Source organism: Lampetra planeri, unplaced genomic scaffold, assembly GCF_965212315.1.
Source record: "Lampetra planeri unplaced genomic scaffold, kcLamPlan1.2.h2 scaffold_181, whole genome shotgun sequence".
NCBI classification, from domain to species: Eukaryota; Metazoa; Chordata; class Hyperoartia; order Petromyzontiformes; family Petromyzontidae; genus Lampetra; species Lampetra planeri.
This window is the reverse complement of record NW_027614551.1, coordinates 18,581-44,986: the sequence shown is the minus strand read 5'-3', so window position 1 is coordinate 44,986 and position 26,406 is coordinate 18,581. Positions and strand designations below refer to the sequence as shown.

The following is a 26,406-nucleotide window of genomic DNA, read 5'->3' as shown; positions in this document are numbered from 1 at the left end:
GTGTATGGTGTGGGTGTGTATGGTGAGTATACATGGTGTGGGTGTGTGTGTATGGTGTGGGTGTGTATTGTGAGTATACATGGTGTGGGTGTGTGTGTATGGTGTGGGTGTGTATGGTGAGTGTACATGGTGTGGGTGTGTGTGTATGGTGAGTGTGTGTGTGTATGGTGTGGGTGTGTATGGTGAGTGTACATGGTGAGTGTGTGTGTGTATGGTGTGGGTGTGTATTGTGAGTGTACATGGTGAGTGTGTGTGTGTATGGTGAGTGTGTGTGTGTATGGTGTGGGTGTGTATGGTGAGTGTACACGGTGCGGTGTGTATGGTGAGTATACATGGTGTGGGTGTGTATTGTGAGTATACATGGTGTGGGTGTGTGTGTATGGTGAGTGTGTGTGTGTATGGTGAGTGTGTGTGTGTATGGTGTGGGTGTGTATTGTGAGTGTACATGGTGTGGGTGTGTACGGTGAGTGTTCACGGCACGGTGTGGCGGGTGCAGGCGACGTGTGCGCCCGAGTTCCTGGTGAGCGCCGCGTTCTTCCCCGCTCCGCGCCCGCTGAGGATCTGCGTCTCGGTGTGCGACTCCCGCGATCGGAGTGGCCCCGACGGAGTGAGGGAGCACCGCCCCTGGCACCGCACCCTGGCACCGCACCCTGGCACCGCACTTGGACACCCAACTCGAAAACGAGTTGGATATCACTTACTGTAGATCAGAGGTCGCAAACGGGTTTTGATTCCTTACCCGTACCCGGCCGCACCAGGGTCGCAAACGGGTAGCCGTACCCCCCCCCCCCCTCGTCACACATCGTCACAAATGTCTGACCACCCCCCTCCCCCCCCAGGTGCGTGACGTCATTTATGGACGACCCCATAGCTCAGTGCGCCTTACCTGGAAAAAACAAAATAATAATAAACAGCACTTGCCCCAACAGTCTGTTGAAGCTACACGGGGGACATTTGTCTTTGTCGTGCCCAGGTGAAGGTTCTGGGAAAGGTGGAATGTTCGGTGGAAGAGCTTCTGCGTGGCGGAGGCAAACTAAGCCTCCCCTTGAAGTGAGCTCAACACCACCCACCTGACCCTGACCCTTTGACCCTTTGACCTGGCCGCTCGTGACCTGACCATGGCTTGATCCTGACCCCGATCTGACCTCTTCACTGTTGCAGTCGTGTTTGTTGTTTAGTCATTGGTGACCAGGGTGAGACCATCATCTCATAGCCACAGCTCCGTGTCTGCAAGTCTATGGCTCTCTGTGTGAGTCTATGTGTCTGTGTGTGAGTCTATGTGTCTGTGTGTGAGACTATGGCTCTCTGTGTGAGTCTATGTGTCTGTGTGTGAGTCTATGTGTCTGTGTGTGAGTCTATGTGTCTGTGTGTGAGTCTATGTGTCTGTGTGTGAGTCTATGTGTCTGTGTGTGAGTCTATGGCTCTCTGTGTGAGTCTATGTGTCTGTGTGTGAGTCTATGTGTCTGTGTGTGAGTCTATGGCTCTCTGTGTGAGTCTATGTGTCTGTGTGTGAGTCTATGGCTCTCTGTGTGAGTCTATGGGTCTCAATGTGAGTCTATGGGTCTCTGTGTGAGTCTATGTGTCTGTGTGTGAGTCTATGGCTCTCTGTGTGAGTCTATGGGTCTCAATGTGAGTCTATGGGTCTCTGTGTGAGTCTATGGGTCTCAATGTGAGTCTATGGGTCTCTGTGTGAGTCTATGGGTCTCAATGTGAGTCTATGGGTCTCAATGTGAGTCTGTGGGTCTCTGTGTAAGTCTATGGCTCTCTGTGTGAGTCTATGTGTCTGTGTGTGAGTCTATGTGTCTGTGTGTGAGTCTGTGTCTGTGTGTGAGTCTATGGCTCTCTGTGTGAGTCTATGGGTCTCTGTGTGTGAGTCTGTGTGTCTGTGTGTGAGTCTATGTGTCTGTGTGTGAGTCTATGGCTCTCTGTGTGAGTCTATGTGTCTGTGTGTGAGTCTATGGCTCTCTGTGTGAGTCTATGTGTCTGTGTGTGAGTCTATGGCTCTCTGTGTGAGTCTATGTGTCTGTGTGTGAGTCTATGTGTCTGTGTGTGAGTCTATGTGTCTGTGTGTGAGTCTGTGTCTGTGTGTGAGTCTATGGCTCTCTGTGTGAGTCTATGTGTCTGTGTGTGAGTCTGTGTCTGTGTGTGAGTCTATGGCTCTCTGTGTGAGTTTATGTGTCTGTGTGTGAGTCTGTGTCTGTGTGTGAGTCTATGGCTCTCTGTGTGAGTCTATGGGTCTCTGTGTGAGTCTATGGTTCTCTGTGTGAGTCTATGGGTCTCTGTGTGAGTCTGTGGGTCTCTGTGTGAGTCTATGTGTCTGTGTGTGAGTCTGTGTCTGTGTGTGAGTCTATGGCTCTCTGTGTGAGTCTATGTGTCTGTGTGTGAGTCTGTGTCTGTGTGTGAGTCTATGGCTCTCTGTGTGAGTTTATGTGTCTGTGTGTGAGTCTGTGTCTGTGTGTGAGTCTATGGCTCTCTGTGTGAGTCTATGGGTCTCTGTGTGAGTCTATGGCTCTCTGTGTGAGTCTATGGGTCTCTGTGTGAGTCTGTGGGTCTCTGTGTGAGTCTATGTGTCTGTGTGTGAGTCTGTGTCTGTGTGTGAGTCTATGGCTCTCTGTGTGAGTCTATGGATCTCTGTGTGAGTCTATGGCTCTCTGTGTGAGTCTATGGGTCTCTGTGTGAGTCTGTGGGTCTCTGTGTGACTCTATGGGTCTCTGTGTGAGTCTATGGCTCTCTGTGTGAGTCTATAGGTCTCAATGTGAGTCTGTGGGTTTCTGTGTGAGTCTATGGCTCTCTGTGTGAGTCTATGGGTCTCTGTGTGAGTCTATGGGTCTCTGTGTGAGTCTATGACTCTCTGTGTGAGTCTCTGGGTCACTGTGAGTTTACGGGTCTCTGTGTGAGTCTATGGCTCTCTGTGTGAGTCTATGGGTCTCAATGTGAGTCGATGGGTCTCTGTGTGAGTCTATGGGTCTCTGTGTGAGTCTATGGCTCTCAATGTGAGTCTGTGGGTCTCTGTAAGTCTATGGGTCTCTGTGTGAGTCTATGGCTCTCTGTGTGAGTCTATGGGTCTCTGTGTGAGTCTATGGGTCTCTGTGTGAGTCTATGGGTCTCTGTGTGAGTCTGTGGGTCTCTGTAAGTCTATGGGTCTCTGTGTAAGTCTATGGGTCTCAATGTGAGTCTGTGGGTCTCTGTGTGAGTCTATGGGTCTCAATGTGAGTCTGTGGGTCTCTGTAAGTCTATGGGTCTCTGTGTAAGTCTATGGGTCTCAATGTGAGTCTGTGGGTCTCTGTGTGAGTCTATGGGTCTCTGTCTCTGCAGATCGGAGCAGGGAGTGAGCGCTGGTGAGGTGAGGCTGCAAGTCTGGGCGAGCGACAGTGGTGAGGAGACGGTGGCTTCCTCACCACTGCTGGTGAGGGGGGACGAGATATGGGATCACGACCTTCCTCATAGCCCATACCCCCCCCTCTCTCTACTCCTCATAGCCCACACCCCTACCCCCCCCCTCTCTACTCCTCATAGCCCACACCCCTACCCCCCCCCACCTCCCCTCTACTCCTCATAGCCCACACCCCTACCCCCCCCCTCTCTACTCATAGCCCACACCCCTACCCCCCCCCTCTCTACTCCTCATAGCCCACACCCCTACCCCCCCCCTCTCTCTACTCCTCATAGCCCACACCCCTACCCCCCCCTCTCTCTACTCCTCATAGCCCACACCCCTACCCCCCCTCTCTCTACTCCTCATAGCCCACACCCCTACCCCCCCTCTCTCTACTCCTCATAGCCCACACCCCTACCCCCCCACCTCCCCTCTACTCCTCATAGCCCACACCCCTACCCCCCCTCTCTCTACTCCTCATAGCCCACACCCCTACCCCCCCCTCTCTACTCCTCATAGCCCACACCCCTACCCCACCCTCTCTACTCCTCATAGCCCACACCCCTACCCCCCCACCCCCCCTCTACTCCTCATAGCCCACACCCCTACCCCCCCCCTCTCTACTCCTCATAGCCCACACCCCTACCCCCCCCCCTCTCTCTACTCCTCATAGCCCACACCCCTACCCCCCCCCCTCTCTACTCCTCATAGCCCACACCCCTACCCCCCCCCCCCTCTCTACTTTTCATAGCCCACACCCCTACCCCCCACCCCCCCTCTACTCCTCATAGCCCACACCCCTACCCCCCCCCCCTCTCTACTCCTCATAGCCCACACCCCTACCCCCCCCCCTCTCTCTACTCCTCATAGCCCACACCCCTACCCCCCCCCCTCTCTACTCATAGCCCACACCCCTACCCCCCCCTTTCTCTCTACTCCTCATAGCCCACACCCCTACCCCCCCCCCTCTCTACTCCTCATAGCCCACACCCCTACCCCCCCCCCCTCTCTACTCATAGCCCACACCCCTACCCCCCCCCCTCTCTACTCCTCATAGCCCACACCCCACCCCCCCCCTCTCTACTCCTCATAGCCCACACCCCTACCCCCCCCTCTCTACTCCTCATAGCCCACACCCCTACCCCCCCCCTCTCTACTCCTCATAGCCCACACCCCACCCCCCCCTCTCTACTCCTCATAGCCCACACCCCACCCCCCCCCCTCTCTACTCCTCATAGCCCACACCCCTACCCCCCCCCTCTCTACTCCTCATAGCCCACACCCCACCCCCCCCTCTCTACTCCTCATAGCCCACACCCCTACCCCCCCTCTCTCTACTCCTCATAGCCCACACCCCTACCCCCCCCCCTCTCTACTCATAGCCCACACCCCTACCCCCCCCCCTCTCTACTCCTCATAGCCCACACCCCACCCCCCCCCCTCTCTACTCCTCATAGCCCACACCCCTACCCCCCCCCTCTCTACTCCTCATAGCCCACACCCCACCCCCCCCTCTCTACTCCTCATAGCCCACACCCCTACCCCCCCTCTCTCTACTCCTCATAGCCCACACCCCTACCCTTCCCCTCTCTACTCATAGCCCACACCCCTACCCCCCCCCTCTCTACTCCTCATAGCCCACACCCCTACCCTTCCCCTCTCTACTCATAGCCCACACCCCTACCCCCCCCCTCTCTACTCCTCATAGCCCACACCCCTACCCCCCCCCTCTCTACTCATAGCCCACACCCCTACCCCCCCCCCTCTCTACTCCTCATAGCCCACACCCCACCCCCCCCCCCTCTCTACTCCTCATAGCCCACACCCCTACCCCCCCCTCTCTACTCCTCATAGCCCACACCCCACCCCCCCCTCTCTACTCCTCATAGCCCACACCCCTACCCCCCCCCCCTCTCTACTCATAGCCCACACCCCTACCCCCCCCCTCTCTACTCCTCATAGCCCACACCCCACCCCCCCCTCTCTACTCCTCATAGCCCACACCCCTACCCCCCCCCCCCTCTCTACTCATAGCCCACACCCCTACCCCCCCCCCTCTCTACTCCTCATAGCCCACACCCCACCCCCCCCTCTCTACTCCTCATAGCCCACACCCCACCCCCCCCCTCTCTACTCCTCATAGCCCACACCCCTACCCCCCCCCCTCTCTACTCCTCATAGCCCACACCCCACCCCCCCCTCTCTACTCCTCATAGCCCACACCCCTACCCCCCCCTCTCTCTACTCCTCATAGCCCACACCCCTACCCCCCCCCCCTCTCTACTCATAGCCCACACCCCTACCCCCCCCCTCTCTACTCCTCATAGCCCACACCCCACCCCCCCCCTCTCTACTCCTCATAGCCCACACCCCTACCCCCCCCCTCTCTACTCCTCATAGCCCACACCCCACCCCCCCCTCTCTACTCCTCATAGCCCACACCCCTACCCCCCCTCTCTCTACTCCTCATAGCCCACACCCCTACCCTTCCCCTCTCTACTCATAGCCCACACCCCTACCCCCCCCCCTCTCTACTCCTCATAGCCCACACCCCTACCCTTCCCCTCTCTACTCATAGCCCACACCCCTACCCCCCCCCTCTCTACTCCTCATAGCCCACACCCCTACCCCCCCCCTCTCTACTCATAGCCCACACCCCTACCCCCCCCCTCTCTACTCCTCATAGCCCACACCCCACCCCCCCCCCCTCTCTACTCCTCATAGCCCACACCCCTACCCCCCCCTCTCTACTCCTCATAGCCCACACCCCACCCCCCCCTCTCTACTCCTCATAGCCCACACCCCTACCCCCCCCCCCCTCTCTACTCATAGCCCACACCCCTACCCCCCCCCTCTCTACTCCTCATAGCCCACACCCCACCCCCCCCTCTCTACTCCTCATAGCCCACACCCCTACCCCCCCCCCCTCTCTACTCATAGCCCACACCCCTACCCCCCCCCCTCTCTACTCCTCATAGCCCACACCCCTACCCCCCCCCTCTCTCTACTCCTCATAGCCCACACCCCTACCCCCCCCTCTCTACTCCTCATAGCCCACACCCCTACCCCCCCCCCCTCTCTCTACCCCCGTAACCCACACCCCTACCACTACCCACAACCCATACCCTATCCACACTGCAGTAATACAAATTCATTACCACTTACCCCCCTGCCCCTCCCCTTCGCTGCCCCCCCCCTCCACTGCCCCCCCCCCTGCCCACGCCCCCCCCCCCCCCCCCCGCTGCCCCCCCCCCCCACTCCAACGCTGTCCAGGGCCCCCGTGGGATTCCCGAGTGGCGGGCAAAGCGCTACCACAGCCTCCTCCATGACGAGTTCCTCAGGACCAGTGAGCGATGGCATCACCACCACGACCGTCACCATCATCACCACCATCACCATCAACACCACCATCGTCACCACCATCGTCACCACCATCACCACCACCACCATCGTCACCATCATCACCACCATCGTCACCATCATCACCACCATCGTCACCACCGTCACCATCACCACCACCATTGTCACCACCGTCACCACCACCACCACCATCGTCACCATCATCACCACCATCGTCACCACCGTCACCATCACCACCACCATCGTCACCACCATCGTCACCATCGTCACCACCGTCGCCATCATCGCCATCATCGCCATCATCGTCATCATCACTAACATTATGGCGAACATCATGGCTAACATCATCATCATCATGAACATCATCATTGCCAACATCATTACCAACATCATCATCACTAACATCACCACCATCATCACGATTGCAAACATCGTTACTAACATCGTCATCATCATCATCACCACCGTCACCATCATCGCCATCATCGCCATCATCGCTAACATCATGGCTAACATCATCGCGAACATCATCATCATCATGAACATCATCATTGCTAACATCATTACCAACATCATCATCACTAACATCACCACCCTCATCACGATTGCAAACATCATTACTAACATCGTCATCACCATCACTAATTTAATCGTGACTAACGCCATCACTAACATCGCCAGGGGGTGGGGGGGCCTTCAGCTTTAACTTTTTGCGTAAGTCGGTGTGTTGGTGAGTGAGTGCACGAGTGGGTGAAGGAATGAGCGAGTGGGCGAGTGAGTGCGTGAACGAGTGGCTGAAGGAATGAGCGAGTGGGTGAGTGAGTGAGTGCACGAGTGGGTGAAGGAATGAGCGAGTGGGCGAGTGAGTGAGTGCACGAGTGGGTGAAGGAATGAGCGAGTGGGCGAGTGAGTGAGTGCACGAGTGGGTGAAGGAATGAGCGAGTGGGCGAGTGAGTGCGTGCACGAGTGGGTGAAGGAATGAGCGAGTGGGCGAGTGAGTGCGTGAACGAGTGGGTGAAGGAATGAGCGAGTGGGCGAGTGAGTGCGTGAACGAGTGGCTGAAGGAATGAGCGAGTGGGCGAGTGAGTGCGTGAACGAGTGGGTGAAGGAATGAGCGAGTGGGCGAGTGAGTGCGTGAACGAGTGGCTGAAGGAATGAGCGAGTGGGTGAGTGAGTGAGTGCACGAGTGGGTGAAGGAATGAGCGAGTGGGCGAGTGAGTGAGTGCACGAGTGGGTGAAGGAATGAGCGAGTGGGCGAGTGAGTGAGTGCACGAGTGGGTGAAGGAATGAGCGAGTGGGCGAGTGAATGAGTGCACGAGTGGGTGAAGGAATGAGCGAGTGGGCGAGTGAGTGAGTGCACGAGTGGGTGAAGGAATGAGCGAGTGGGCGAGTGAGTGAGTGCACGAGTGGGTGAAGGAATGAGCGAGTGGGCGAGTGAGTGCGTGAACGAGTGGGTGAAGGAATGAGCGAGTGGGCGAGTGAGTGAGTGCACGAGTGGGTGAAGGAATGAGCGAGTGGGCGAGTGAGTGAGTGCACGAGTGGGTGAAGGAATGAGCGAGTGGGCGAGTGAGTGCGTGAACGAGTGGGTGAAGGAATGAGCGAGTGGGCGAGTGAGTGAGTGCACGAGTGGGTGAAGGAATGAGCGAGTGGGCGAGTGAGTGAGTGCACGAGTGGGTGAAGGAATGAGCGAGTGGGCGAGTGAGTGCGTGAACGAGTGGGTGAAGGAATGAGCGAGTGGGCGAGTGAGTGAGTGCACGAGTGGGTGAAGGAATGAGCGAGTGGGCGAGTGAGTGAGTGCACGAGTGGGTGAAGGAATGAGCGAGTGGGCGAGTGAGCGCGTGAACGAGTGAGCGAGTGGGTGAGCGAAGCAGCGAGCGTGTGTGCGCGTACACGTGTCTGTCCGCGCACGTGTCCATACGTACGTAACCTTCTTCCGCACCGTACGTAGCCGTCCGCGCTTTACGGAGGCGCGTGCGGCCCTGGCAGGCGCGGCCGCCCGCGCGAACAGGCGACGCGGGGAATGGGAACTGTGCCTCTGTCTCGTCGGCAGTGTTCTGCAACGAGTGCGTGCGCACGTACCGCGTGCCTGGCCACGTGGAGGCGCCGCTGCGGCCGCTGCTCGCGGTGCAGGAGCGCATGGCCGAGTCGCGTCTCTCCTTCCACGTTCCGCGCCAGCTGCTGCAGATGAGACTCCGACAGCTGTCGGCGTGGTGCGCTCCCTCGCATCGCACGCGCACGCAGAGACACGCGCGGAGACACGCGGGCAGAGACACGGAGAGACACGCGCGGAGGGACACGGGCAGAGACACGCGCAGAGACGCGGAGAGACACGCAGAGACGCGGAGAGACACGCGCGGAGGGACGCGGGCAGAGACACGGGCAGAGACACGCGCAAAGACGCGGAGAGACACGGAGAGACACGCGCGGAGGGACACGGGCAGAGACATGCGCAGAGACGCGGAGAGACACGCGCGGAGGGACACGGGCAGAGACATGCGCAGAGACGCGGAGAGACACGCGCGGAGGGATGTGGGCAGAGACACGGAGAGACACGCGCGGAGGGACACGCGCAGAGGGACGCGGAGACAGAATGAGAATATTTATGGTCACCGGAGGAATCCGACGAGGTCGCAAGCTCTTTTTCACGGATGTCCTGTAGCGGCACGGGGTAAGAACGTCACGACACACGGAGCGACGCAGAGACGCGCACGCAGAGACACGGGTAGAGGCATGGAGAGACACAGAGACACACGCACACGGACTTGTGTGTACCCCGTGTGTGTATCCCGTAGTGTAGCGGTTATTGCCGCGCTACAATCCCGGCGAGCCGAGTTCGATTCCCGCTCACGGTCAACACCGGCGACGATTATCTGAGCCGGTCCCGGGCCTCCCCTAGGTCGACTCAGCCTCAAATTAGTACCTGGTGTAGCGGTGCGTAGTAAACATCGCCACCGCGGAGACAAAGGCGGCCGGGCGTGGTGCTGGCCACCCACCCCCTCGTGTGCTGCGCCTGCTTTTCGGTGCTGCCCGCTAACAGCACTTGCCTCAACAGCCCGTTAAAGGCTACACGGGGGATCTTTGTCTTTGTACCCCTGTGTGTTTGTCGTCCCCTTGACCTGCCAGGCTCTCTCTACTGCAAAGTGTGGACCCCCTACTTCCCGCCCGGGTGGAAGAGCGGCGCCAGCGCCTCCTGGCCCTGGGCACAGAACAAGTGGAGGCCTACACAGAGGCCCTCACCAGCCTGCACGCTCACCACGGTGACTCACCACACTCCTCACCACCACGCTCACCACCGCCACACTCCTCACCGCCACGCTCACCACGGTGACTCACCACACTCCTCACCACCACCACACTCCTCACCGCCACGCTCACCACGGTGACTCACCACACTCCTCACCACCACGCTCACCACCGCCACACTCCTCACCGCCACGCTCACCACGGTGACTCACCACACTCCTCACCACCACCACACTCCTCACCGCCACGCTCACCACGGTGACTCACCACACTCCTCACCACCACGCTCACCACCGCCACACTCCTCACCGCCACGCTCACCACGGTGACTCACCACACTCCTCACCACCACCACACTCCTCACCGCCACGTTCACCACGGTGACTCACCACACTCCTCACCGCCACGCTCACCACCGTGACTCGCCACACTCCTCACCACCACCACACTCCTCACCGCCACGCTCACCACCGTGACTCACCACACTCCTCACCGCCACGCTCACCACCGTGGCTCGCCACGCTCCTCACCTCAACGCTCACCACCGTGACTCACCACACTCCTCACCGCCACGCTCACCACCGTGACTCGCCACACTCCTCACCACCACCACACTCCTCACCGCCACGCTCACCACCGTGGCTCACCACACTCCTCACCGCCACGCTCACCACGGTGACTCACCACACTCCTCACCTCAACGCTCACCACCGTGACTCACCACACTCCTCACCGCCACGCTCACCACCGTGGCTCACCACACTCCTCACCTCAACGCTCACCAACGTGACTCGCCACACTCCTCACCACCACCACACTCCTCACCGCCACGCTCACCACCGTGGCTCACCACACTCCTCACCGCCACGCTCACCACGGTGACTCACCACACTCCTCACCTCAACGCTCACCACCGTGACTCACCACACTCCTCACCTCAACGCTCACCACCGTGACTCACCACACTCCTCACCGCCACGCTCACCACCGTGACTCGCCACACTCCTCACCACCACCACACTCCTCACCGCCACGCTCACCACCGTGGCTCACCACACTCCTCACCGCCACGCTCACCACCGTGACTCGCCACACTCCTCACCGCCACGCTCACCAGGCGCGTAGGTGCGTGCTAGCACCACCTTGCCCCAAAGGTCTGCTGAGGCTATGTGGGGGATCTTTGCCTTTGTGCAGGGCCGAACTTCAAGGCGAGCCGTCTGCGGAGGGAGCGAGCGCTCTCCTTCGTGCCCATCAACCTGCACGTGCAGCGGCTGCGTGTGCAGGACGCACACACGCGGCGCGGTACGCTGACGACACGCACACGCAGAGACACGGTGACGACACACACACGCAGAGACACGTGACGACACGCGGCGCGGTACGCTGACGACACGCACACGCAGAGACACGTGACGACACGCACACGCAGAGACACGTGACGACACGCACACACAGAGACACGGGGACGACACGCACACGCAGAGACACGTGACGACACACACACACACAGAGACACGGTGACGACACACACACTCAGAGACACGTGACGACACGCACACACAGAGACACGGGGACGACACGCACACGCAGAGACACGGTGACGACACGCGCACACAGAGACACGTGACGACACACACACACATAGAGACACGGTGACGACACGCCCAGTCGCACGCCGCCAGTACGATGACGCGGGAGACAAAGGCGTCCGTGTGCGGTGCCCCCCAGACTGCACGTACGACGTGGTGACTGTGGGAGCTCCCGCTGCCCACGTGCTCGGCTTCAAGGGCGGGGGGCTGCGGAGTCTGATGGCACGGGGGGCCCGCCTCGGGTGAGGAGGTTCACAGACCCCCCCCCTCTCTCTTCATCACTCACCTCCACTCACCTCGACTCACGACTCACCTACCCTCTCTCACTCTTCTTCCCTCCCCTATCTCTCTATTCTCTCCCTTTCTTCCTCTCCATCATTCTACCCCTCCCCTTGTCTCACTGCCCCCCCCCCCTCCTCTCTCTTCTCTCTCTCCATCTCGTTTGCCCCCCGTTTCAGTTTTCAGTTTCATTCGTTTGGAATAACCCTGTGAGCCGTTCGGCTCTTGATTCGGGTGCAACCGCAACAAACAGTAAAATGACAAGATACATTTACTGTCCGCAAATTGAACCATCCCCTACAAAAACAATTAAATCTTCCAGAAAAAACACCATTTGTTTATACTGCGTACGAAACCGTGCAAAAAAATATCCCATTTTTTTTGTTAGATTACAATAACAATCATAATGCAATTTAGATAAAAAAATGTAATTCTAACTCTATACTACATAAAAAAAAACCTGCCCTAAACTAAACCTTTCTAGAAATTACTAAAATAATTGTAACAGTGATCATAAGAAATGTGATTGAAAGTTAACAATAGCGACATACATTACATATATTACTAGACCTAGCATCCTTCGCTAGCTGCATGAGTCAAATCCATGATAGCAGGAGTAGCAATAGTAGTAGCAGCAGCAGTACACAATAATCAAAATACATGATAATTTCTCGCATTGGTCATCCGTAGCGATAGATTTCATTTCAGGCCACTGAATAGCAATGGCAGCTAGGGTTGTACGACTCCTCTAGAGCAATTTAAAGCTTTCGTGACCGCAGGGATTCATCTTCTTGGTTCTTTCGGTAAAGTCACGTAGAAGGAAAATAATAAAATAATAAAAATAAAACATCATAAAATTTCGATTTAAAGCTTCTTTCGTGACTGCAGGGATTCATCTTCTTGGTGCTTTCGGTAAAGTCACGTAGAAGGAAAATAATAAAATAATAAAAATAAAACATAATAGAATAATTCTCACGACGTTTCGGCCACACAACGCAAGCAGCCGTCTTCAGGTGAAGAACAGGTCTGTCATTCAGACTCTGTCTCCTTAACAGACCTGTTCTTCACCTGAAGACGGCTGCTTGCGTTGTGGCCGAAACGTCGTGAGAATTATTTAATAATGTTTTATTTTTATTATTTTCCTTCTACGCGACTTTACCGAAAGAACCAAGAAGATGAATCCTCTAGAGCAGTTTTGAGTGATGGTCTTGTAGGTCGTGATCAAAGCTGTCTCTCACCCTGTCCCCCCCGCCCCCTCCCAGTGTGTTGGGTGAGCAGGACGAGATGAGGTCTCTGCTACAGCGTCTCTGGAAGCTGAAGCTCCGTTTTGACTCGCACCACGCATCCCTCGCCGCCTCGCCGCTCACCACCGAAGAGCTCTCCACTCACCTCGCTCACCTGGTTGACACGGTGAGGGACGCGACGCCCGCCACACTCGCGCTCACCCACTCGCGCTCACCCACTCGCGCTCACCCACTCGCGCTCACCCACTCGCGCTCACCCCACTCGCGCTCACCCACTCGCGCTCACCCACTCGCACTCACGCTCACCCACTCACGCTCACCCACTCGCACTCACGCTCACCCACTCGCGCTCACCCACTCGCGCTCACCCGCTCGCGCTCACCCCGCTCGCGCTCACACCGCTCGCGCTCACCCGCTCGCGCTCACCCGCTCGCGCTCACCCACTCGCGCTCACCCACTCGCGTTCACCCACTCGCGCTCACCCACTCGCGCTCACCCACTCGCGCTCACCCACTCGCGCTCACCCACTCACGCTCACCCACTTACGCTCACCCACTCGCGCTCACCCACTCACGCTCACCCACTTACGCTCACCCACTCGCGCTCACCCACTCGCGCTCACCCACTCGCGCTCACCCACTCGCGCTCACCCGCTCGCGCTCACCCCACTCGCGCTCACCCACTCGCGCTCACCCACTCGCGCTCACCCACTCGCGCTCACCCGGTCACCCATGGCCGCTAGGCGCCGCGGCCGCTCGCAGTGAGGCTCGCACTCACGCTCGCCCACTCGCACTCACCCGCTTGCACTCTCACACTCACACTCACTCACCCACTCTCACTCACCCACTCACACTCACCCACTCACACTCGTGCTCGCCCACTCTCACTCACCCACTCACACTCTCACACTCACTCACCCACTCTCACTCACCCACTCACACTCACCCACTCACACTCGTGCTCGCCCACTCTCACTCACCCACTCACACTCTCACACTCACACTCACTCACCCACTCTCACTCACCCACTCACACTCACCCACTCACACTCGTGCTCGCCCACTCTCACTCACCCACTCACACTCTCACACTCACACTCACTCACCCACTCTCACTCACCCACTCACACTCACCCACTCACACTCGTGCTCGCCCACTCTCACTCACCCACTTGCACTCGCCCACTCGCACTCACACTCACACACTCACACTCACCCAATTGCTCACCCACTCTCACTCACACTCTCACTCACCCCACTCACACTCACCCACTCACTCTCACTCACACTCTCACTCACCCACTCGCACTCTCACTCACACTCTCACTCACCCACTCGCACTCTCACTCACACTCTCACTCACCCACTCGCACTCACCCACGCTCACTCACCCACTCTCACTAACCCACTCTCACTCACCCACTCACCCACTCACACTCTCACTCACCCACTCACTCACACTCTCACTCACCCACTCACCCACTCACCCACTCGCACTCACCCACTCTCACTCACCCACTCACCCACTCTCACTCTCACTCACCCACTCACTCACACTCTCACTCACCCACTCACCCACTCGCACTCACCCACTCTCACTCACCCACTCACCCACTCTCACTCACCCACTCACCCACTCTCACTCACCCACTCACACTCACCCACTCGCGCTCACCCACTCACACTCTCACCCCCCACCCCGTCACACCCCCCTTCCTCCCGCACCCCACAGACGCAGCAGCTGGTGTCGCTGTGTGAGCGGGAAGCGGTGTGTGATGCCGTGTTGCGGCTGGCGCGGAGCGAGAGCCAGGAGACCAGACTCTCTGCCACAACCGCCGCCGCCGCCGCCGCCGCCGCCGGCTCATCCACAAGCTCCACGCTGCGGGTGGCGTCACGCCGTGAATGGGTGAGTGGGTGTGTGTGAGCGAGCGTTGTTATCAGAGTTGGTGTGTGTGTGGGGAGCGGTGGTGCAGCGGTTAGCGCTGCGCCGCGCCGCGAAGCCGGCGACGCGAGTTCCATTCCTGAGTGAGTGAGGAGTGAGTGTGTACTCACTCTGTGTGTGTACTCACTCTGTGTGTGCACTCACTCTGTGTGTACTCACTCTGTGTGTACTCACTCTGTGTGTGCACTCACTCTGTGTGTGCACTCACTCTGTGTGAGTACTCACTCTGTGTGTACTCACTCTGTGTGTGTACTCACTCTGTGTGTGCACTCACTCTGTGTGTGCACTCACTCTGTGTGTACTCACTCTGTGTGTACTCACTCTGTGTGTACTCACTCTGTGTGTACTCACTCTGTGTGTACTCACTCTGTGTGTGCACTCACTCTGTGTGTGCACTCACTCTGTGTGTACTCACTCTGTGTGCACTCACTCTGTGTGCACTCACTCTGTGTGTACTCACTCTGTGTGTACTCACTCTGTGTGTACTCACTCTGTGTGTGCACTCACTCTGTGTGTGCACTCACTCTGTGTGTACTCACTCTGTGTGCACTCACTCTGTGTGCACTCACTCTGTGTGTGTACTCACTCTGTGTGTGCACTCACTCTGTGTGTACTCACTCTGTGTGCACTCACTCTGTGTGTGCACTCACTCTGTGTGTACTCACTCTGTGTGTACTCACTCTGTGTGTACTCACTCTGTGTGTGCACTCACTCTGTGTGTACTCACTCTGTGTGTACTCACTCTGTGTGTACTCACTCTGTGTGTGCACTCACTCTGTGTGTGCACTCACTCTGTGTGTACTCACTCTGTGTGCACTCACTCTGTGTGCACTCACTCTGTGTGTGTACTCACTCTGTGTGTGTACTCACTCTGTGTGTGCACTCACTCTGTGTGTGTACTCACTCTGTGTGTGTACTCACTCTGTGTGTGTACTCACTCTGTGTGTGCACTCACTCTGTGTGTGCACTCACTCTGTGTGTGTACTCACTCTGTGTGCGCACTCACTCTGTGTGCGCACTCACTCTGTGTGTGTACTCACTCTGTGTGTGCACTCACTCTGTGTGTGCACTCACTCTGTGTGTGTACTCACTCTGTGTGCGCACTCACTCTGTGTGTGCACTCACTCTGTGTGTGCACTCACTCTGTGTGTGCACTCTGTGTGTGTACTCACTCTGTGTGCGCACTCACTCTGTGTGCGCACTCACTCTGTGTGTGTACTCACTCTGTGTGTGCACTCACTCTGTGTGTGCACTCACTCTGTGTGTGTACTCACTCTGTGTGTGCACTCACTCTGTGTGTGTACTCACTCTGTGTGTGTACTCACTCTGTGTGTGCACTCACTCTGTGTGTACTCACTCTGTGTGTGATCTCACTCTGTGTGTGCACTCACTCTGTGTGTGTACTCACTCTGTGTGTGTACTCACTCTGTGTGTGCACTCACTCTGTGTGTGCACTCACTCTGTGTGTGTACTCACTCTGTGTGTGCACTCACTCTGTGTGTGTACTCACTCTGTGTGTGTACTCACTCTGTGTGTGCACTCACTCTGTGTGTGCACTCACTCTGTGTGTGTACTCACTCTGTGTGTGTACTCACTCTGTGTGTGTACTCACTCTGTGTGTGTACTCACTCTGTGTGTGTACTCACTCTGTGTGTGTACTCACTCTGTGTGTGCACTCACTCTGTGTGTGCACTCACTCTGCGTGTGCACTCTGTGTGTGTACTCACTCTGTGTGTGTACTCACTCTGTGTGTGCACTCTGTGTGTGTACTCACTCTGTGTGTACACTCACTCTGTGTGTGCACTCACTCTGTGTGTGTACTCACTCTGTGTGTGCACTCACTCTGTGTGTGTACTCACTCTGTGTGTGTACTCACTCTGTGTGTGTACTCACTCTGTGTGTGCACTCACTCTGTGTGTGTACTCACTCTGTGTGTGCACTCACTCTGTGTGTGCACTCACTCTGCGTGTGCACTCTGTGTGTGTACTCACTCTGTGTGTACACTCACTCTGTGTGTGCACTCTGTGTGTGCACTCACTCTGTGAGTGCACTCACTCTGTGTGTGCACTCACTCTGTGTGTGCACTCACTCTGTGTGTGCACTCTGTGTGTGTGTACTCACTCTGTGTGTGCACTCACTCTGTGTGTGCACTCACTCTGTGTGTGCACTCTGTGTGTGCACTCACTCTGTGAGTGCACTCACTCTGTGTGTGCACTCACTGTGTGTGTGCACTCACTCTGTGTGTGCACTCACTCTGTGTGTGCACTCTGTGTGTGTACTCACTCTGTGTGTGCACTCACTCTGTGTGTGCACTCTGTGTGTGCACTCACTCTGTGAGTGCACTCTGTGTGTGCACTCACTCTGTGTGTGCACTCACTCTGTGTGCACTCACTCTGTGTGTGCACTCACTCTGTGAGTGCACTCTGTGTGTGCACTCACTCTGTGTGTGTACTCACTCTGTGAGTGCACTCTGTGTGTGCACTCACTCTGTGTGTGCACTCACTCTGTGTGTGCACTCTGTGTGTGCACTCACTCTGTGAGTGCACTCTGTGTGTGCACTCACTCTGTGTGTGTACTCACTCTGTGTGTGCACTCTGTGTGTGTACTCACTCTGTGTGTACTCACTCTGTGTGTGCACTCACTCTGTGTGTGCACTCACTCTGTGTGTGCACTCACTCTGTGTGTGCACTCACTCTGTGTGTGCACTCTGTGTGTGCACTCACTCTGTGAGTGCACTCTGTGTGTGCACTCACTCTGTGAGTGCACTCACTCTGTGTGTGCACTCACTGTGTGTGTGCACTCTGTGTGTGCACTCACTCTGTGTGTACACTCACTCTGTGTGTGCACTCTGTGTGTGCACTCACTGTGTGTGTGCACTCTGTGTGTGCACTCACTCTGTGAGTGCACTCACTCTGTGTGTGCACTCACTGTGTGTGTGCACTCTGTGTGTGCACTCACTCTGTGTGTACACTCACTCTGTGTGTGCACTCTGTGTGTGCACTCACTCTGTGAGTGCACTCTGTGTGTGCACTCACTCTGTGTGTGCACTCACTGTGTGTGTGCACTCTGTGTGTGCTCACTCTGTGTGTACTCACTCTGTGTGTACTCACTCTGTGTGTGCACTCACTCTGTGTGTGCACTCACTCTGTGTGTGTACTCTGTGTGTGTACTCACTCTGTGTGTGTACTCACTCTGTGTGTGTACTCACTCTGTGTGTGTACTCACTCTGTGAGTGCACTCACTCTGTGTGTGCACTCACTCTGTGTGTGCACTCTGTGTGTGCTCACTCTGTGTGTACTCACTCTCTGTGTGTACTCACTCTGTGTGTGCACTCACTCTGTGTGTGCACTCACTCTGTGTGTGTACTCACTCTGTGTGTGCACTCACTCTGTGTGCACTCACTCTGTGTGCACTCACTCTGTGTGTGCACTCACTCTGTGTGTGTACTCACTCTGTGTGTGCACTCACTCTGTGTGTGTACTCACTCTGTGTGTACTCACTCTGTGTGTACTCACTCTGTGTGTGCACTCACTCTGTGTGCACTCACTCTGTGTGCACTCACTGTGTGTGTGCACTCACTCTGTGTGCACTCACTCTGTGTGCACTCACTCTGTGTGTACTCACTCTGTGTGTACTCACTCTGTGTGTGCACTCACTCTGTGTGTGTACTCACTCTGTGTGCACTCACTCTGTGTGCACTCACTGTGTGTGTGCACTCACTCTGTGTGTGTACTCACTCTGTGTGTGCACTCACTCTGTGTGTGTACTCACTCTGTGTGTACTCACTCTGTGTGTACTCACTCTGTGTGTGCACTCACTCTGTGTGCACTCACTCTGTGTGCACTCACTCTGTGTGTGCACTCACTCTGTGTGCACTCACTCTGTGTGTGCACTCACTCTGTGTGTACTCACTCTGTGTGTGTACTCACTCTGTGTGTGCACTCACTCTGTGTGCACTCACTCTGTGTGTGCACTCACTCTGTGTGTGCACTCACTCTGTGTGTGTACTCACTCTGTGTGCACTCACTCTGTGTGTGCACTCACTCTGTGTGCACTCACTCTGTGTGTGCACTCACTCTGTGTGCACTCACTCTGTGTGCACTCACTCTGTGTGTGCACTCACTCTGTGTGCACTCACTCTGTGTGTGCACTCACTCTGTGTGCACTCACTCTGTGTGTACTCACTCTGTGTGTGTACTCACTCTGTGTGTGCACTCACTCTGTGTGTGCACTCACTCTGTGTGCACTCACTCTGTGTGTGCACTCACTCTGTGTGCACTCACTCTGTGTGCACTCACTCTGTGTGTGCACTCACTCTGTGTGTGCACTCACTCTGTGTGCACTCACTCTGTGTGTGCACTCACTCTGTGTGCACTCACTCTGTGTGCACTCACTCTGTGTGCACTCACTCTGTGTGCACTCACTCTGTGTGTGCACTCACTCTGTGTGCACTCACTCTGTGTGTGCACTCACTCTGTGTGCACTCACTCTGTGTGCACTCACTCTGTGTGTGTGCTCACTCTGTGTGTGTACTCTGTGTGTGCACTCACTCTGTGTGTGCACTCACTCTGTGTGTGTACTCACTCTGTGTGTGCACTCACTCTGTGTGTGTGCTCACTCTGTGTGCACTCACTCTGTGTGTGTACTCACTCTGTGTGTGCACTCACTCTGTGTGTGCACTCACTCTGTGTGTGTGCTCACTCTGTGTGTGTACTCTGTGTGTGCACTCACTCTGTGTGTGCACTCACTCTGTGTGTGCACTCACTCTGTGTGTGCACTCACTGTGTGTGTGCACTCACTCTGTGTGTGCACTCACTCTGTGTGTGCACTCACTCTGTGTGTGCACTCACTCTGTGTGCACTCACTCTGTGTGTGTACTCACTCTGTGTGTGTACTCTGTGTGTGCACTCACTCTGTGTGTGCACTCACTGTGTGTGTGCACTCACTCTGTGTGTGCACTCACTCTGTGTGCACTCACTCTGTGTGTGTACTCACTCTGTGTGCACTCACTCTGTGTGCACTCACTGTGTGTGTGCACTCACTCTGTGTGTGCACTCACTCTGTGTGCACTCACTCTGTGTGTGCACTCACTCTGTGTGTGCACTCACTCTGTGTGTGCACTCACTCTGTGTGTGTACTCTGTGTGTGTACTCACTCTGTGTGTGCACTCACTCTGTGTGTGTACTCACTCTGTGTGTGTACTCACTCTGCGTGTGCACTCACTCTGTGTGTGTACTCACTCTGTGTGTACTCACTCTGTGTGTACTCACTCTGTGTGTGCACTCACTCTGTGTGTGTACTCACTCTGTGTGTGCACTCACTCTGTGTGCACTCACTCTGTGTGCACTCACTGTGTGTGTGCACTCACTCTGTGTGTACTCACTCTGTGTGCACTCACTCTGTGTGTGCACTCACTGTGTGTGTGCACTCACTCTGTGTGTACTCACTCTGTGTGCACTCACTGTGTGTGCACTCACTCTGTGTGTACTCACTCTGTGTGTGCACTCACTGTGTGTGTGCACTCACTCTGTGTGTGCACTCACTCTGTGTGTACTCACTCTGTGTGTGCACTCACTGTGTGTGTGCACTCACTCTGTGTGCACTCACTCTGTGTGCACTCACTCTGTGTGTGCACTCACTGTGTGTGTGCACTCACTCTGTGTGTGTACTCACTCTGTGTGTGCACTCTGTGTGTGCACTCACTCTGTGTGTGCACTCACTCTGTGTGTGCACTCTGTGTGTACTCACTCTGTGTGTACTCACTCTGTGTGCACTCACTCTGTGTGTGCACTCTGTGTGTACTCACTCTGTGTGTGTACTCACTCTGTGTGTGTACTCACTCTGCGTGTGTACTCACTCTGTGTGTGCACTCACTCTGTGTGTGCACTCACTCTGTGTGTGCACTCACTCTGTGTGTGTGCTCACTCTGTGTGTGCACTCACTCTGTGTGTGCACTCACTCTGTGTGTGCACTCACTCTGTGTGTGCACTCTGTGTGTGCACTCACTCTGTGTGTGCACTCACTCTGTGTGTGTACTCACTCTGTGTGTGCACTCACTCTGTGTGTGCACTCTGTGTGTGCACTCACTCTGTGTGCACTCACTGTGTGTGTGCACTCTGTGTGTGCACTCACTCTGTGTGTGCACTCACTCTGTGTGTGCACTCACTCTGTGTGTGTACTCACTCTGTGTGTGTACTCTGTGTGTACTCACTCTGTGTGTGTACTCACTCTGTGTGTGCACTCACTCTGTGTGTGTACTCACTCTGTGTGTGCACTCACTCTGTGTGTGTACTCTGTGTGTACTCACTCTGTGTGTGTACTCACTCTGTGTGTGCACTCACTCTGTGTGTGCACTCACTCTGTGTGTGCACTCACTCTGTGTGTGTACTCTGTGTGTACTCACTCTGTGTGTGTACTCACTCTGTGTGTGCACTCACTCTGTGTGTGTACTCACTCTGTGTGTGCACTCACTCTGTGTGTGCACTCACTCTGTGTGTGTACTCACTCTGTGTGTACTCACTCTGTGTGTGTACTCACTCTGTGTGTGTACTCACTCTGTGTGTACTCACTCTGTGTGTACTCACTCTGTGTGTGCACTCACTCTGTGTGTGCACTCACTCTGTGTGTGCACTCACTCTGTGTGTGCACTCACTCTGTGTGTGCACTCACTCTGTGTGTGTACTCACTCTGTGTGTGTACTCACTCTGTGTGTGTACTCACTCTGTGTGTGTACTCACTCTGTGTGTGCACTCACTCTGTGTGTGCACTCACTCTGTGTGTGCACTCACTCTGTGTGTGTACTCACTCTGTGTGTGCACTCACTCTGTGTGTGTACTCTGTGTGCACTCACTCTGTGTGTGTACTCACTCTGTGTGTGCACTCACTCTGTGTGTGCACTCACTCTGTGTGTGCACTCACTCTGTGTGTGTACTCACTCTGTGTGTGTACTCTGTGTGTGTACTCACTCTGTGTGTGCACTCACTCTGTGTGTTCACACTCTGTGTGTGTACTCACTCTGTGTGTGCACACACTCTGTGTGTGCACTCACTCTGTGTGTGTACTCACTCTGTGTGTGTACTCACTCTGTGTGTGCACTCACTCTGCGTGTGTACTCACTCTGTGTGTGCACTCACTCTGTGTGTGCACACACTCTGTGTGTGCACTCTGTGTGTGTACTCACTCTGTGTGTGTACTCACTCTGTGTGTGCACTCACTCTGTGTGTGCACTCACTCTGTGTGTGTACTCACTCTGTGTGTGCACTCACTCTGTGTGTGTGTTCACACTCTGTGTGTGCACTCACTCTGTGTGTACTCACTCTGTGTGTGCACTCACTCTGTGTGTGTGTACTCACTCTGTGTGTGCACTCACTCTGTGTGTGTGTTCACACTCTGTGTGTGCACTCACTCTGTGTGTGTGTTCACACTCTGTGTGTGCACTCACTCTGTGTGTGTGTTCACACTCTGTGTGTGCACTCACTCTGTGTGTGTGTTCACACTCTGTGTGTGCACTCACTCTGTGTGTGTACTCACTCTGTGTGTGTGTACTCACTCTGTGTGTGTTTGTACTTAGAGGCTGTTGCTGAGCAGAGTGGAGGAGGAGCTGGAATTGCTGTTGCTGAGTTCAGGACCTGAACACGGTAAGGACGGTGTGTGTGGTGCAGCAGTGGGGCACGCTGTGGTGCAGCAGTGGGGCACGCTGTGGTGCAGCAGTGGGGCACGTTGTGGTGCAGCAGTGGGGCACGCTGTGGTGCAGCAGTGGGGCACGCTGTGGTGCAGCAGTGGGGCACGCTGTGGTGCAGCAGTGAGCACGCTGTGGTGCAGCAGTGAGCACGCTGTGGTGCAGCAGTGGGCACGCTGTGGTGCAGCAGTGAGCACGCTGTGGTGCAGCAGTGAGCACGCTGTGGTGCAGCAGTGGGCACGCTGTGGTGCAGCAGTGGGGCACGCCGTGGTGCAGCAGTGGGGCACGCCGTGGTGCAGCAGTGGGGCACGCTGTGGTGCAGCAGTGAGCACGCTGTGGTGCAGCAGTGAGCACGCTGTGGTGCAGCAATGAGCACGCTGTGGTGCAGCAGTGGGGCACGCTGTGGTGCAGCAGTGAGCACGCTGTGGTGCAGCAGTGAGCACGCTGTGGTGCAGCAGTGGGCACGCTGTTGTGCAGCAGTGAGCACGCTGTGGTGCAGCAGTGGGGCACGCTGTGGTGCAGCAGTGGGGCACGCTGTTGTGCAGCAGTGGGCACGCTGTGGTGCAGCAGTGAGCACGCTGTGGTGCAGCAGTGGGGCATGCTGTTGTGCAGCAGTGGGCACGCTGTTGTGCAGCAGTGGGCACGCTGTGGTGCAGCAGTGGGGCACGCTGTGGTGCAGCAGTGAGCACGCTGTGGTGCAGCAGTGAGCACGTTGTGGTGCAGCAGTGGGCACGCTGTGGTGCAGCAGTGAGCACGCTGTTGTGCAGCAGTGGGGCACGCTGTGGTGCAGCAGTGGGCACGCCGTGGTGCAGCAGTGAGCACGCTGTGGTGCAGCAGTGGGCACGCTGTGGTGCAGCAGTGGGCACGCTGTGGTGCAGCAGTGGGGCACGCTGTGGTGCAGCAGTGAGCACGCCGTGGTGCAGCAGTGGGGCACGATGTGGTGCAGCAGTGGGCACGCTGTGGTGCAGCAGTGGGGCACGCTGTGGTGCAGCAGTGGGGCACGCTGTTGTGCAGCAGTGGGCACGCTGTGGTGCAGCAGTGAGCACGCTGTGGTGCAGCAGTGGGGCATGCTGTTGTGCAGCAGTGGGCACGCTGTTGTGCAGCAGTGGGCACGCTGTGGTGCAGCAGTGGGGCACGCTGTGGTGCAGCAGTGAGCACGCTGTGGTGCAGCAGTGAGCACGTTGTGGTGCAGCAGTGGGCACGCTGTGGTGCAGCAGTGAGCACGCTGTGGTGCAGCAGTGGGGCATGCTGTTGTGCAGCAGTGGGCACGCTGTTGTGCAGCAGTGGGCACGCTGTGGTGCAGCAGTGGGGCATGCTGTTGTGCAGCAGTGGGCACGCTGTTGTGCAGCAGTGGGCACGCTGTGGTGCAGCAGTGGGGCACGCTGTGGTGCAGCAGTGAGCACGCTGTGGTGCAGCAGTGAGCACGTTGTGGTGCAGCAGTGGGCACGCTGTGGTGCAGCAGTGAGCACGCTGTGGTGCAGCAGTGGGGCATGCTGTTGTGCAGCAGTGGGCACGCTGTTGTGCAGCAGTGGGCACGCTGTGGTGCAGCAGTGGGGCACGCTGTGGTGCAGCAGTGAGAACGCTGTGGTGCAGCAGTGAGCACGTTGTGGTGCAGCAGTGGGCACGCTGTGGTGCAGCAGTGAGCACGCTGTTGTGCAGCAGTGGGGCACGCTGTGGTGCAGCAGTGGGCACGCCGTGGTGCAGCAGTGAGCACGCTGTGGTGCAGCAGTGGGCACGCTGTGGTGCAGCAGTGGGCACGCTGTGGTGCAGCAGTGGGGCACGCTGTGGTGCAGCAGTGAGCACGCCGTGGTGCAGCAGTGGGGCACGATGTGGTGCAGCAGTGGGCACGCTGTGGTGCAGCAGTGGGGCACGCTGTGGTGCAGCAGTGGGCACGCTGTGGTGCAGCAGTGGGCACGCTGTGGTGCAGCAGTGGGGCACGCTGTGGTGCAGCAGTGGGGCACGATGTGGTGCAGCAGTGGGGCACGCCGTGGTGCAGCAGTGGGGCACGCCGTGTTGCAGCAGTGGGCACGCTGTGGTGCAGCAGTGGGGCACGCTGTTGTGCAGCAGTGGGCACGCTGTGGTGCAGCAGTGGGCACGCTGTTGTGCAGCAGTGGGCACGCTGTGGTGCAGCAGTGGGGCACGCTGTGGTGCAGCAGTGAGCATGCTGTGGTGCAGCAGTGAGCACGTTGTGGTGCAGCAGTGGGGCACGCTGTGGTGCAGCAGTGAGCACGCTGTAGTGCAGCAGTGGGCACGCTGTGGTGCAGCAGTGGGGCACGCTGTGGTGCAGCAGTGAGCATGCTGTGGTGCAGCAGTGAGCACGTTGTGGTGCAGCAGTGGGGCACGCTGTGGTGCAGCAGTGGGCACGCTGTTGTGCAGCAGTGTGCACGCTGTGGTGCAGCAGTGAGCAGGCTGTTGTGCAGCAGTGGGGCACGCCGTGGTGCAGCAGTGGGGCACGCTGTGGTGCAGCAGTGGGCACGCCGTGGTGCAGCAGTGAGCACGCTGTGGTGCAGCAGTGGGCACGCTGTGGTGCAGCAGTGGGGCACGCTGTGGTGCAGCAGTGAGCACGCTGTGGTGCAGCAGTGAGCACGCTGTGGTGCAGCAGTGGGGCACGCTGTGTTGCAGCAGTGGGCACGCTGTGGTGCAGCAGTGGGGCACGCTGTGGTGCAGCAGTGGGCACGCTGTTGTGCAGCAGTGGGGCACGCTGTGGTGCAGCAGTGAGCACGCTGTGTTGCAGCAGTGAGCACGCAGTGGTGCAGCAGTGAGCACGCAGTGGTGCAGCAGTGGGGCACGCTGTGGTGCAGCAGTGAGCACGCTGTGGTGCAGCAGGGAGCACGCTGTGGTGCAGCAGTGAGCACGCAGTGGTGCAGCAGTGAGCACGCAGTGGTGCAGCAGTGGGGCACGCTGTGGTGCAGCAGTGAGCACGCTGTGGTGCAGCAGTGAGCACGCTGTGGTGCAGCAGTGGGGCACGCTGCGCTTCTAGCACGTCAACATCAGCATTTGAGAGAGACACAGGTGGCTGGGCGTGGCGGTGCGGGCCACGTCGCCCTCTCGTGTGCCGTGCCGGCCTTGATCGGGCGCTGCTACCAGCACTTGGCCTGTACAGCCTGTGTGGGCTACATGGGGGGTCTTTGTCTTGTGTGTCTGCGTGTGCAGACCTGCGTACGGGGAGCGGTGGTGCAGCGGTTAGCGCCACGCTGCGGTGACGATTATCTGAACCGGTCCTGGGCCTCCCCTTAGGTTGACTCGGCCTTAAATGAGTAGCTGGTGCAGTGTGTAAACATCGCCACCGGGGAGACAAAGGCGGCCGGGCGTGGTGCTGGCCACCCACCCCCTCGTGTGACTGCGCCGGCCTTCATAGGTGCTCGCTAACAGCACTTGCCCCAACAGTCTGTCACAGGCTACGCGGGGGACCTTTGTCTTTGCAGACCTGCGTGCACGCGTGTCGCTGCTGGCGCCCCGCGTGTGCGCCGCGTGCGATGGCGCTTGCCGGGCCCTGCTGGCGATCGCCCTGGAGAGCGAAGCCTGCTGGGGCTCATCGCTGAGCCAACGGCGAGACGTCGTCGATTCCCACACCGTGAGCCACCGCCACCGACACCCCCCCCGCTCATTGCCACCCACCACCCCCCCCGCTCACCGCCACCCACCACCCCCCACCCCCGCTCACCGCCACCCACCACCCCCCCACCCCGCTCACCG

The 26,406-nt window shown here is 57.4% G+C and overlaps 1 protein-coding gene across 1 annotated transcript in view; it reads left to right on the top strand.

Annotated features, from left to right (window-relative positions):
• The window catches only part of LOC144739956 (inositol polyphosphate-4-phosphatase type I A-like), a 54,764-nt gene that overhangs the window by 19,237 nt on the left and 9,121 nt on the right, over window positions 1-26,406 (top strand). Inside the window, 12 exon segments of the mRNA XM_078622842.1 lie at window positions 497-607; window positions 974-1,050; window positions 3,316-3,406; window positions 6,650-6,722; window positions 8,787-8,946; window positions 9,860-9,993; window positions 11,174-11,281; window positions 11,708-11,810; window positions 13,110-13,257; window positions 14,823-14,996; window positions 22,603-22,669; window positions 26,136-26,284. Of these exon segments, the coding sequence (XP_078478968.1) occupies window positions 497-607; window positions 974-1,050; window positions 3,316-3,406; window positions 6,650-6,722; window positions 8,787-8,946; window positions 9,860-9,993; window positions 11,174-11,281; window positions 11,708-11,810; window positions 13,110-13,257; window positions 14,823-14,996; window positions 22,603-22,669; window positions 26,136-26,284 (1,395 nt within the window).